The sequence below is a fragment of the Osmia bicornis genome, chromosome 3, assembly GCF_907164935.1.
Source record: "Osmia bicornis bicornis chromosome 3, iOsmBic2.1, whole genome shotgun sequence".
In the NCBI taxonomy this organism is placed as follows: domain Eukaryota; kingdom Metazoa; phylum Arthropoda; class Insecta; order Hymenoptera; family Megachilidae; genus Osmia; species Osmia bicornis.
In genome coordinates, this window is record NC_060218.1 from 10,733,400 (window position 1) to 10,746,579 (window position 13,180).

The 13,180-nt window shown below is 39.1% G+C and overlaps 1 protein-coding gene across 1 annotated transcript; it reads left to right on the plus strand.

The window, feature by feature from the left end:
- Positions 1-8,477: 8,477 nt before the first annotated feature.
- Positions 8,478-9,344, plus strand: LOC123987673. Its single transcript, XM_046285140.1, has one exon. It carries the CDS (start codon positions 8,478-8,480, stop codon positions 9,342-9,344), a length of 867 nt encoding a protein of 288 aa, XP_046141096.1.
- The last annotated feature ends 3,836 nt before the right edge of the window (positions 9,345-13,180 follow it).

Consider the following 13,180-nt stretch of genomic DNA (forward strand, 5'->3'; position numbering starts at 1 on the left):
AAGGTGGGACGCAAATTCGGATGCGTCATATATCATTGGAAAGCCCTTGACGAAAGGAACACAATGGTGTGGGTGGGAGGTCTTAAATATGTGACCTTGTCCCGGTAGAGGTCAAATATATATATTGAGTTTACTCAAAAGCTCGACGTTAAATCCGGATGGGTCATATGTCATTGGAAAGCCCTTGACAAGAGGAACACAATGGTGTGGGTGGGAGGTCTTAAATATGTGACCTTGACCCACTAGAGGTCAAAAACTAAAATTATGTTAATTTTGTTGTGCGAGAGGATTTCGTCCAGGTAGACCCGCTCCTGACGCTGGATTATGATAAAAAAGCGAATGTTGCTGTGTAACGTGCAAACCACCGCAGATACAGCACCGTCACCGCCATATTTAGGTTAGGTTAGGGTTAGGTTGAGTTAGGTTGGGTTAGGGTGTCTTTTTCGAAGATTTCTCCTCGTTAAATAAGAAAAAAAAGTTAATGAATTTATATGTTTTGGGGCATTTTAGTTTTTGACCTCTAGCGGATCAAGGTCACATATTTAAGACCTCCCACCCATAGCATTGTGTTCCTCTCGTCAAGGGCTTTCCAATGACACATGACCCATCCGGATTTGCGTCCCACCTTTTAATAAAGGTTAACCAACTGCACCAATCGGAAGACATACTCTACAAGATGCAAAAGGTTTCGTTCCGATTGGTCCATCCATCTCGGAGTAATCGGTGAACAAACTCAGAAAAAAAATATATATATACAGTAAAACCTCCGGATAAGTCGTCATTTTAAAATTTAGATGGTTTTTACTCATTGTCAGGTTAAGTCGTCAAAATTTCTCGGTCCCTTGAGTGATCGATGTTTTACTGTACTATATACTGATCGAATTGATACTCCTTTTTCGAAGTCGGTTAAACATTAAACACGGACGCATTGATTTTATTATTTATTAAATTTTGAATGAACCCTGTTAATTAGATTTGAAATGAATGAACGAACCCTGGTAATTAAATTTGAAATGTATAAAGTTTCTGCATTGTTTCATACGGGCCGAACATCAGGACGATGAAAATAATTACATAAAAATAAAATTTAAAGGAAACATCAAGATGAAAATATCCTTTAACTCTTGAACAGCGGGGCCTGGATCAATCGTGACTCAAACTTACAAAACATATTGTAACGTGGTGTCACGTGTGCCCCCCGTTACAATCGCTGCGCTTTCCCACCTCCCACTCTAACCCCGTAATACACCGAAAAACCCTTCCCACACCTTATCCCTTTCTCCCTGCCCGCCGGTATCAGGCCGATGGAGGCGACGGAAAGGACCCCAGAAGTGGACAACCCCAAGAGGAGCTTTGAGGCCGGCGACAGACCACCAACCCTTCCCAGGAAAGGGAACAACAATGGACCCCGAGATGACACGTCCACCCAGCTCGGAACAACAGCAAAAGAGAACCCAGCTGGAACCATCTGTCGCCGAGCCTGAAGACCTCAGCCCGCACCCGCCCCCGTCAATCCCCATCGATCTCGATTACCGGCCGATTAATAATGGATCAACCCCAGGCCCGGGAGATGTCCCAAATCCCCATCCATCCCCTCCCCAAAATTCCCTACGGCGGGCTCGTCGCCGATACCGCGACGACGACCCGTCACACTGCGTTACGGCGTATTATAGAGATCATATCATAGCGATTTTCAAAGCGATTCCAAAGCGATTTATAGAAGTGATTAACGAGTGCAGGTGTGTGTGTGGCGAGTATCAACTCACTGGTGAGTCCCTTATACTATCTCAAATTGTGAATTCTGAGTTCGGCACGGCTACCTTCGTCCGCTTGTTTATACTCCGCGATTTCGTCGTACCCCCCTTTTTTCAATCCCCTTTAAATTTCCCTTATTTCGACCCCTCCTCGACGCGTAACGTAAAGGAACTTTCCCGTGAACCCTTCCAACCCTGAGATTTCACCACCCTAAACTATCCTCCTCGCGTACTCCCCCACGAAGTATTGTTACGGCCATCCCGGAAGTGCCGCGAAACCCGTCCCCTGTAATAACCCCTTATTGTCTCCCTATTCCTCCTCGCCACGAAACGTGGCTGGCGCCCAACGAAATTAAGATTGTAATATAGAGTGAACCCCCGAGAGGGTCACAATATACAAGGATGTTAACCTATAGTTAAATGTATAGTTTTTAAATGAAAATATTTCATTTATTGGAAGAATAATTTTTAAAGAAACAGTGTGAAATGTAAAAAATGAAAGTAATATGAAGTACAAAACTAGATTAAAATCCGGGTTTTCTTCATGGCACGCAGTCCGGATGTGAAAGATTAATGCGCATTTTCTTATTTTCCTGTGTATCTTGAAAATTACAGTAAACTAAATAAAGTTGTTAAAACGAAGATTTAACGTTTTTTATGTCCTAGCGATGAAATTGTTAAAAATTTCTTGTTCAGAAACGTCCTGGGACCTGAAAAATGTGCGACACTTCCAAATATAATATTTATTGTATAGTGTTGTTAATAAAAAAGTGTTATACAAAATTAGTAAGGTGTACATATTTAGTAACAATGGAATAAATAAAATTTTACAATTTACTTTTATTTTTATTTATTTATTGCTTTTTTTCAAACATTGTATTTAAAGATTTAACTATGTATTTCTGTTCTTTTAAAAATTTCAGAAAGTGTCACTAGAGAGTATCATTAGAAAGTTGCATCCAAACCGAAAGGTTCTAAGTACGTTATACTGGAGAATACGAATAAAAATTGAAATATACAAGAGATATTTACAAATGCTTAACATGTCATTCCAATTGTACATTTCTTGCTGTGATAAGAATATTAAAATTTTTAAAAAGTTTGTTTTATTTGTTATTCGTCTTGACCATGTGCCTAAATAATAATCGTTTTGTTAATAATGATTCTATATTGAAATGAGTAAGTTGATACGTTTTCAAATTTTTATATTTTATCAATATTATGTACATTATAAAATGGCAAAATAGACAAGTGTCACATACGGTGAATAACTTTTTTAAACTATCTACTAGTCATGTAAAAGGACTGGTTAATTAACGAATATAAAATTTCATGTAATTAATATTTAAAAATAAAAGTAATAGATAGCGAGTGCTTATTTAAATGACAGACAGGATAGGATTAAAATTTGTAGGGTCTCAGGTCTAGACCTTCGAGAGTCCTCTAACTGATAAACTTGGTCTAACAATTGAAATTTATTTTAAATAAAATTAAATAACACATTTAACTGTAAAGTAACAGTACAACAGTAAAAAAAAATTTGATTCAATATTTCCTGACATAGTAAATGGAAGGCTTATATTTACCTGGGCTCCAACAAAGGGGCGCCGTGCCGGCACTGTAGCTCCTATTATTAGACTTCCCGTAATGCGGTACTTTTATGTAAAAATTGTTAAATTTTTTTTCGAATAATTTTTATAATTATATGAAAAATTTTAAATATACTTTTACATGTAAATATTATATTTTTCCATAAGCTGACATAAGATTTATATATTTTATGTATTTTATTTTTGTATCTAGGACGAAATGACCCTGTAATCGTTGAGCGAGGGTGAATATTTAAGGGTTGTTTTCACTTTGAAGAAACAAATAGTAGCAAAAATGAAGAATTGCCTGACATTTTTATTAAAGTTTTCTATAAAGCTGTGAAGTTTTAAAGGAATCAGAGTGTTTGGGTTACCAAATATCCCTTACTGGTGTCTCATTCATTTAGATATTGTCGAAACTTCTGTTTACTTCTTAGCTGGCAACTCACAAGTTTCCCTGTTGGTCCTTCCGTTGCACGTGGCGCCGTTATTACCGACAACTTTAACAGCATCCGAGAATAACTGTACATAGTGTACTTACACTCTGATAAATCTAATTTAAATTAAAATTTTGTTTTATTAACTGCCAATATTCACGTATCCTAAAAGTCAGTTAAGGATATAATGATAGGTTAGGTATTATAAAAATAAACAATAGGTTAACAAAATTTTAAAAAGCATAATTTATTATACATATAAATGCAGAATTCAATTTTCACCAAATATTCCAGTTATTCTAGTAAATTAGTAAATTAAAAAAAGAAAAGAAGAAGTTAGAATTATGAAAATATTTTTAAAAGAAGGTATTGGATATATTAATCAATTTTTTTAAACATAGTTTTAGTAATATCAATTGAAAATTTGATAGATTCAAACAGTTTCAAGTTATAATAATTTTAGAAATTGTTAAAATAATTAAATAAGAAGTTAATTCATAGGACAATGTTCATTTAATTATAAAAGATTTTAAAGGTACTAATATTTTGCAAAAAAAATCATTAAAATATGTGAAGGAAGTTCCGCCATCAGTCGCTACCGGATGTGCGCGACCTACAAAAACAAATGGGCTTCCGCTTATGTTTTCCTGTTCGTTTTCGCGTTTTTGCCTAGTAAAGAGTATACGCCTTATTTGTGCTAGTTTTTGATTAGACTAATATACTAATTTTCGTTTCTTTTTTTTTGTGTTGGATCCAATAAATCGTGTGTGCAACATAATGTAATGTGTACTTTTTGTTATTGCTCGCCCAACTGTCTACGTATAACTATAATTTATAACTTATCGTTCAAATTTGATTTTTTAATTTAATTTGTCTAAAATAGAAACAAAAATTAAAGAATTCAAAAAATAAGTAATTAGATATACAACAAGAATTCTAACGTTATGAAAAGAAAATGTAAAAATTCAGTATGAAGAATAATTAATTGATAGTGTTTTTAAAAGAAGTTTCCATTAAAGCTGAAATAGGGCTGTTATTTTATTAAATAGAATAGACATTAAAATGAAATATCTGCAATTGTCTCAACTTTACTTTGGGGCACACAAAATTATTAACTTTTTTCACATATTCTAATAGCATTCGATGAGAATCCAATTTTTAATTTCAGGAATCCATCTGTTCGAAAATTATATGTATGTAAAGCTGAGGGTTTTTAGCGTATTTTGACGCCATATTGGCTTTTATTCATAATTCGTCCAATGAGCGAAGGCGATTCGTATAAAGGGGTATAAATAGGTGACACTCATTTTAACGGAATGATTCAAATGTTTTCGTCTGGATATATTTTGCACGTATTAAATAAAGTTAGTTTAATATTTTAACAGCATTTTGACGCTCGTCTCCGCGAACCAATCAGATTATAGACAGATGACAATATGGTGTCAAATTAACCTCGGGTAATTATGTACCATTTGATTTTTTTCAAACTACAATTAATTAAAAAGTCTTACTTAAGAAAGCGAAATATCATTGGAAAAAGTGTTGCAAACAGTTTTAAGTATGTACTTTTGATTATACATATATTATATATTACAGCTAACCATATAAACAAACGAAGTGTCAGAAAGTAAACAGTAAATAGGTACAAGAGGTTTAATTTAACATTTAATAATAACAAATTAAAATAACAAAAGATAGCAAATAGAGAATATGTTTCAGTCTCTTTCCTCTCCATTTTTTATGTTGCACGCAACGCACAGAATTCTCCAGATTCCCACCACCCGCAGCTCAGGCGCGAAGCGTTTAATGCAGAGTTGATGCGTTCGTGGAAAATTCAAATAAGTTTGTTGCAATAAGATGGAAAGTGAGTTAATTGAATTCCCAGTCATCTTAGAGGAGAGTAATGAAGTTTTAACTCTCTTTCTTGACAAGTTTATTTTTAGTTAATTGTTTGTGACACCTTCGTAAATCATATTTTACTGTTTTAAGTCGCCTTTTTCAATATAATCAAAATTGAAAAAAAAAAAAATAAAGATCAGGACTAGATAATAGACAATTATCCTAACCTCAAAACATGCGAAAAACGTTCAGGTTTACATGGGGGGTCACGTGACGATAGCTATAGAGGCAGTACGTGTCGGCAGTGACTATAGACTGTTTTTTGTATTAAAAATATTTTTATTCGTTCAACTTAGCTACTTCCAAGAACAAATTCTGAGTGCGTAATGACGCAATGGCCCGCACACACCCCATCATGACCCATCATTGACTGTCCTTTCTTTTTCAAAGTTTTATGGCAAGACTTTATAACAGAAAACAGACCTCGTGGCATTACCGCAGCATATTCTGAATAAATAAATAAATATAATTCAAACTATATCGTGTTTGGTATCATTTTAATCAGAAAAATCTCACCAATGCGTTAGTAAAAATTTCATTAAGAAAAAGTTAAAAATAAGAAAGTTTTATCGTTGAATTAGTATTAGTCACACCGATATTACGGTTCGGATCATATTACACGGCTTCCTGGTCGAGCGTCTCGGTTCGCTTAGGGCAGTGGTCGGCAAACCGTGGCTCGCGAGCCACATGTGGCTCTTTGACCCCTCGAGTGTGGCTCTTCTCCAAATGACCACGTGCAGGCGCTAATAGTGGTTAATATCGCGTATACGTTATGGCAGCGCTTACTTGGCGCTTCAAATATCGCGCCGCGCAGTAAAATCTCTCTAGTTCTTCGTTTGTTTCCCTGCTGACAGTGTTCGTCGGTTTTGTCCTACACCTATGTATTTCTTATTCGACGCCTATGTTTTGTTTCTTCGAGTCAGTCATGCGACACACGTCGCGGCATCTTTGATGAGAGGTAGAGTTTGGTAGTTCATAATAAAGCACTGTAACTTTTTTAATATTAACTCTTTTTACCTACGGATTTTTTAAACATATTGGCCAGACTCTTCTGATCAAAATGAAACCAAACACGACATAACTTGGAACATATTTACTTTATTTTATGTACAACGGAACATCCAGTGCAAATTTTTTTTTTCGTCCATATAGTCCAAATTTTGTCATATTTGGTCTCATTTTAATCAGAAAAATTGTACCAATATGCAACACAATTTGCATCCAGAAAATTCTGAAAATAAGAAAGTTAAACTGTTGTTAATTTCTTGGCTGCTACTGCTCTCGTGCTATTCTTCTCTTTTACGATTTGTCGATTTGAAGCTCGAAAAATCGTGTCTATCCTGCCTACATGTCCATTGAGCCGCATATGACTCTTCATTTTGGGTTATGACTGCCGCCGTGGGGGAGGGGGTATACATATACATATACATCCATATGGCTCTTTGATACCTTCGTTATCCTGTTTTCTTTGACAATTTGGCTCTTCTCTCTCAAAAGTTTGCCGACCCCTGGCCTAGGGGGTCCCCCAAGTGAAGAGGATAGCGATGTTGCACTTATCCAGCCAACCTTTTGTTGCACTTATCCAGCTTTTACTTACTATTAAATAAAAGATTTTATTGAAATACATTTCTCTTCTTTTCGACACCTGTTACTTATTATATTATTATGATTATTACATTATTATTATTATTGATTATATCCTACAGAACCTATGTAATATTTTTTATTCATTTTCATTTCGAAATGATTTCTAAATGAAATTAGAAGAAAATAATTTTTTCCTAATTTTTTTTTCTATTCATCATTTTTTCTAAATGAATATTTATTTACCTTAAAAACACATACTTTACACTTGGAACTAGAGTTGGTCATTTATTAAAAAAATAATTTCCAATGAACTAAAGAGGGTTATTAAGTTACCTCCTTTAAAATATTTGACGTCGAAAGGTTTGTAAAACGAACTTCACTCGAATCACCGAAGAAATAATAATAGCATCGACCAGATAAAATATGTGCCCATAATTATGAAAGTGGTCTAATTGTAAGTCAAAATTAAAAAAAAAATGAATTTATCACTTATTTCACACGACATGATTTTAAACTAAATTTATTCAATGTAATTTTTACAACAAGAAATATATGACATAGACTACTTTCATAATTATGGGCACATATCATCTCATGTCTCATGATACAGTTCAGCACCGAATCTCGTCGTTGGTAAACTCACTGATTCTGGTTCTGTTTCTTACTGCGGCCGTAATATATTCTAGAGGGCGTAAGAAAACTGTAGCGACCTCTGCTGATGGTCGACCGTCTCGCCGAAGCGTACACTTTCAATAAATATACCGCGACATCTACTTCCGGGAAAAGCGTCGTTTTCCCGTTCCGGATGGAAGTTTTTCATTCTCGTGGGGACGTTTGAAGCGGTAGCTTTGTTTTTTGAGAAACTTTGTATTCCGTTCGTGGGTGTTCGCATCAAAGAATTTATAGGCGTTGTTGAGCGTTCTAAGCTGTGTTAAGTGCATTAGGACCAGTTTAATGTACATCGTAATTACAAATTTATAATAATTAACAATTAATAAAACTCTATATGAAAAGCGGTAGTGAGCTTGTTTTCCATCAATTGATAAAGTAGGAATACTAACTCCTAAGGAATCACTTATTCCTACAATTGGTGACCCCGACGTGATCGCCGTAGTGCAACCGTTATTAAGCGCGTGAAATCAAAGCAAAAAAAAAAACAGTAAATGCCGCTGGAACATTCACCCACGCGAGAGGACGGACAACAAGACAAGATGGCGGACCGAAAGGAAACGGTAAATGAGCCCGCTCCTGAGGCATCCATCAATTCAGCTACCTTACGACGGCTACCGCCGTTTTGGAAGGAGAATCCGGCTGCATGGTTCATCACAGTGGAGATGACCTTTGATCTGGCGCGAATAACCAGCGACGATACGAAGTACCGTTACGTGGTGACGAATTTGGACCACACCGTACTGCCCTTCGTCATGGACGTATTGGCCTCTCCACCGGCGCGTGGTAAATACGAGGAGATAAAGAAACGGATCATCGAAACATTTGATGAGTCCCACGAAACCAAGTTGAGGAAGCTGCTGCGAGGAAGTGAAGTGGTGGACGAGAAACCCTCGCATTGTTTGCAGAGACTTAGAAATCTGGCTGGTGGGCAAGTCGGAGAAAACGTTCTGCGTACGCTCTTTTTGGAGCAATTACCGGAGAGCATGAGAACTGTTCTCGCTATTAGCGATACGGCGGATCTGCAACGGCTAGCGCTTCTAGCTGATAAGATTGCAGAGATGTCTGTGCCGAGGGTGGCGGCCATTGAGGCATCAACCCCTGTAATTCCACCACCGTCCACCAGGATAGAGGCGCTGGAGGCTAAGGTGGAGAAGCTAGTCTCGATGGTGGAGACGCTCACTACGCGACAGTCCCGCCAACCCTATAGGTCCCAGCCAAGATGGCGGCCACGCGGTAGCCCTGGAAGGGGGCGATCTGGAAGTCGGTCAACTTCACGCGAAGGGAACAACTACTGTTTCTACCACCGGAGGTTCGCTGAGAGGGCCCATCGATGCGTCATTCCTTGTGGATGGCCAGGTCCACCAGCTACTGGAGCTTCGGCTAACCCTGCCACGCAGGGAAACTGATTGCGCAACCCCGGATCGAGATGGCGTCGGATGGTCGCGACGAGAACTGCCGTCTCACTATTAAGGATAGAAATAGTAATTTATATTTTTTAATTGATACAGGGGCGGATATCTCCGTATTGCCGCACAGATCGGTAAGAGGAGAACCCGCCATTACTGACTCTAAGATTTATGCGGCGAATGGCACTCCGATAAGTACATTCGGATCGCGGAGGTTGACTCTGAACCTCGGATTGCGTCGTCCGTACACGTGGGAGTTCATTGTCGCGAAGGTTCAACAGCCTATTATCGGTGCTGATTTTCTCAAGCGTTTCGGTCTTCTGGTTGATTTACGAAATAAGAGACTGATCGACGAATTAACTAAAATACAAACTACTGGTTTTTTACAGACGGCGACTCAAACTTCATTGACGACTGTTGACATAAACAACCCGTACAGACGACTGTTACAGGAATTTATTGCTATTACTCGGACAGTACAAAAACAGGAAGTTCCCGCCCATCAGGTACGTCACCACATAGTAACCAGGGGCTCACCGGTCGCGGAAAGGGCGCGAAGGTTGCCCCCGGAAAAATTAAAGGCAGCAAAAGCCGAAGTTGACCACCTTATTGCAGCAGGGATTTGCCAGCCTTCTAGTAGTCAGTGGGCAAGTCCATTACATATGGTCCAAAAAAAGAATGGTGGCTGGAGACTATGTGGTGACTACCGGCGTCTAAACAGCATTACAGTCCCTGACAAATATCCAATTCCTCACGTGCAGGATTTCGCACATAGACTTGACGGAACGACAGTTTTTACTACTTTAGATTTAACGTGGGCTTATCACCAGATACCAATCAATCCAGAGGATCGAGCGAAAACCGCCATCATCACGCCATTCGGGCTATACGAGTTTAATGTGATGACGTTTGGGTTAAAGAATGCAGCACAGAGTTTTCAAAGATTCATGGACGATGTACTCAGAGGTTTGAACTTCGTTTTCTGTTTTGTGGACGATATTTTGATCGCCTCTGCCAATGAGCTTGAACACGAGGAGCATCTGAGGTGTGTTTTTGAAAGGCTAAAGGCTTACGGGTTATCGATTAATTTGTCGAAGTGCGTTTTTGGGGCACATTCTGTACAGTACCTGGGGTACCTGATAGACTCCATGGGAGCCAGGCCTGTACCGGAAAAAGTTGAAGCCATTAAAAATTATAATAAGCCAAAGACAATAGCTGATTTGCGCAGATTTTTGGGCATTCTAAATTTTTATCGAAGGTTCATTAAGGATGCAGCTGCGATACAGGCTCCACTTCATAAATATTTAGAAGGAGCAAGGAAACGCGATAAGCGAGTTATTCAATGGACGCCTGAGGCTGAGGAAGCCTTCGATAAGTGTAAAGGCTCATTGGCGGATGCAGCACTGCTGGTACATCCACGCGATAACGCACCTTTAATATTAGCTACAGACGCTTCCGATATTGCTATGGGAGCGGTTTTGCAACAGGAAGTTAAAGGAATGTGGGAACCACTAGGTTTTTTTTCAAAGAAGTTTACACCCCAAGAGTCAAGGTACAGTACGTATGACAGAGAATTAACAGCAATTTTTAAAGCAACCAAATATTTTAGACACATGTTAGAAGGACGTGACTTTACCATACAGACGGACCATAAACCACTGACTTACGTTTTTGCACAGAAATCTGATAAAGCTTCACCTAGACAATTACGTCAACTTGATTATATAGGACAGTTCACTACTAGGATAGTTCACATTTCGGGAGTAAATAATTCAGTGGCTGATGCTCTATCACGGCTGGACGTTGTTAGTATGCCAGTCGTGGTGAGTACACAAGAAATAGCCCAACAGCAGGAATTAGATACAGAGCTCACACGTATTCTGCAGGGTGGTTCTTCATTAGACCTGAAACAGCTTAAATTAGATGGTTCCGAAACTATCGTTTATTGTGATATATCCACCGACAACATCAGGCCTTATATACCAGCAGTGTTAAGAAGGCGCATCTTTGATACCGTCCACAATCTTGCGCATCCGAGTGGTAGAGCTACGAAGAGGATGATTGGCAGTAGATTTGTTTGGCCAAAAATGAATAGAGATGTAGTTCGGTGGGCCAGAACTTGTATTAATTGCCAAAGAAGTAAGGTTGCCAGACATACTGTTAATGTTCCTCAAAAGATGGTTGTTCCAGAGGGTAGATTCGACCATGTACACTTAGACATTATAGGACCTCTGCCCATAGCGAAGGGTTATAAATACTGTGTAACGATGATAGACAGGTTTTCCCGGTGGCCTGAGGCTGTGCCAGTCAAGGATATTTCTGCGGAAATCGTCGCCTCAGAATTCTACGCCGCATGGGTGGCGAGGTTTGGAGCCCCGGCCACTATCACAACCGACAGGGGAGCTCAATTTGAAGCTCAACTATTTTCTGCGTTAACGGTTCTTGTAGGGTGTAAAAGAATCCGCACCACTGCTTACCATCCAGCGTCGAATGGCATGGTAGAGCGGTGGCATAGGTCCCTAAAAGCGGCAATAATGTGTCACGAGTCACAGGACTGGGTCGCGGTGCTTCCCACGGTGTTATTGGGACTGCGATGTAGTTTTAAAGAGGACATAGGTGCATCGGCAGCTGAATTATTGTATGGTGCACCCCTTAGATTACCTGGCGAATTTTTTATGGACGTTCAACCTCTTGACAGTTTTAATATTAGTAAATTCCGTGACGCCATGAGACAAGTACGACCAAAACCCACGGTGCATCACGCACGCAAATCGCACTTTGTATCTAAAGATTTATATTCGTGCAGTCATGTTTTTGTGCGCGTTGACGCTGTTAGAAGGCCCCTGGAACAGCCATACGAGGGCCCATGTCGCGTATTGCGGAGAATATCCAATCGCACCTTCCTTATAGAGTTACGAGGAAAGGACCAGGTCGTTTCGGTGGAACGGTTGAAACCGGCATTCATGGAAATATTGGAAGAGTCAACGCAACCCTTAAGGACCTATTCGAGGGTGTCGTCTGCTCTCCCTAACGGGTCGAGAGACTCGGAAGGGGGTAGTGTGGCGACCTCTGCTGATGGTCGACCGTCTCGCCGAAGCGTACACTTCCAATAAATATACCGCGACATCTACTTCCGGGAAAAGCGTCGTTTTCCCGTTCCGGATGGAAGTTTTTCATTCTCGTGGGGACGTTTGAAGCGGTAGCTTTGTGTTTTGAGAAACTTTGTATTCCGTTCGTGGGTGTTCGCATCAAAGAATTTATAGGCGTTGTTGAGCGTTCTAAGCTGTGTTAAGTGCATTAGGACCAGTTAAATGTACAGCGTAGTTACAAATTTATAATAATTAACAATTAATAAAACTCTATATGAAAAGCGGTAGTGAGCTTGTTTTCCATCAATTGATAAAGTAGGAATACTGACTCCTAAGGAATCACTTATTCCTACAAAACGTCGAATTGTGGCGACCTCTGCTGATGGTCGACTGTCTCGCCGAAACGTACACGTCCGATAAAGGTCAATTTTTACCGCGACATCTACTTCCGGGAAAAGCGTTGTTTTTCCGTTCCGGATGGAAGTTTTCCATTCTCGTGGGGACGTTTGAAGCGGTAGCTTTATGTTTGAGAAACCTTTTATTCTGTGCGTGGGTGTTCTCATTGGAGAATGCAAATTCGTTGTTGAGTGTTCTAAGCTGCGTCAAGTTCATTAGAAGCAGTTAAATGTACATCGTAGTTGCAAATTTGTAACAATTAATAATTAATAAAATTCCTTATGAAAACTGTTGTGAGCGAGTGATCCATCAAGTGGTAAAGTAGGAATCCTAACTCCTAAGATAACACCT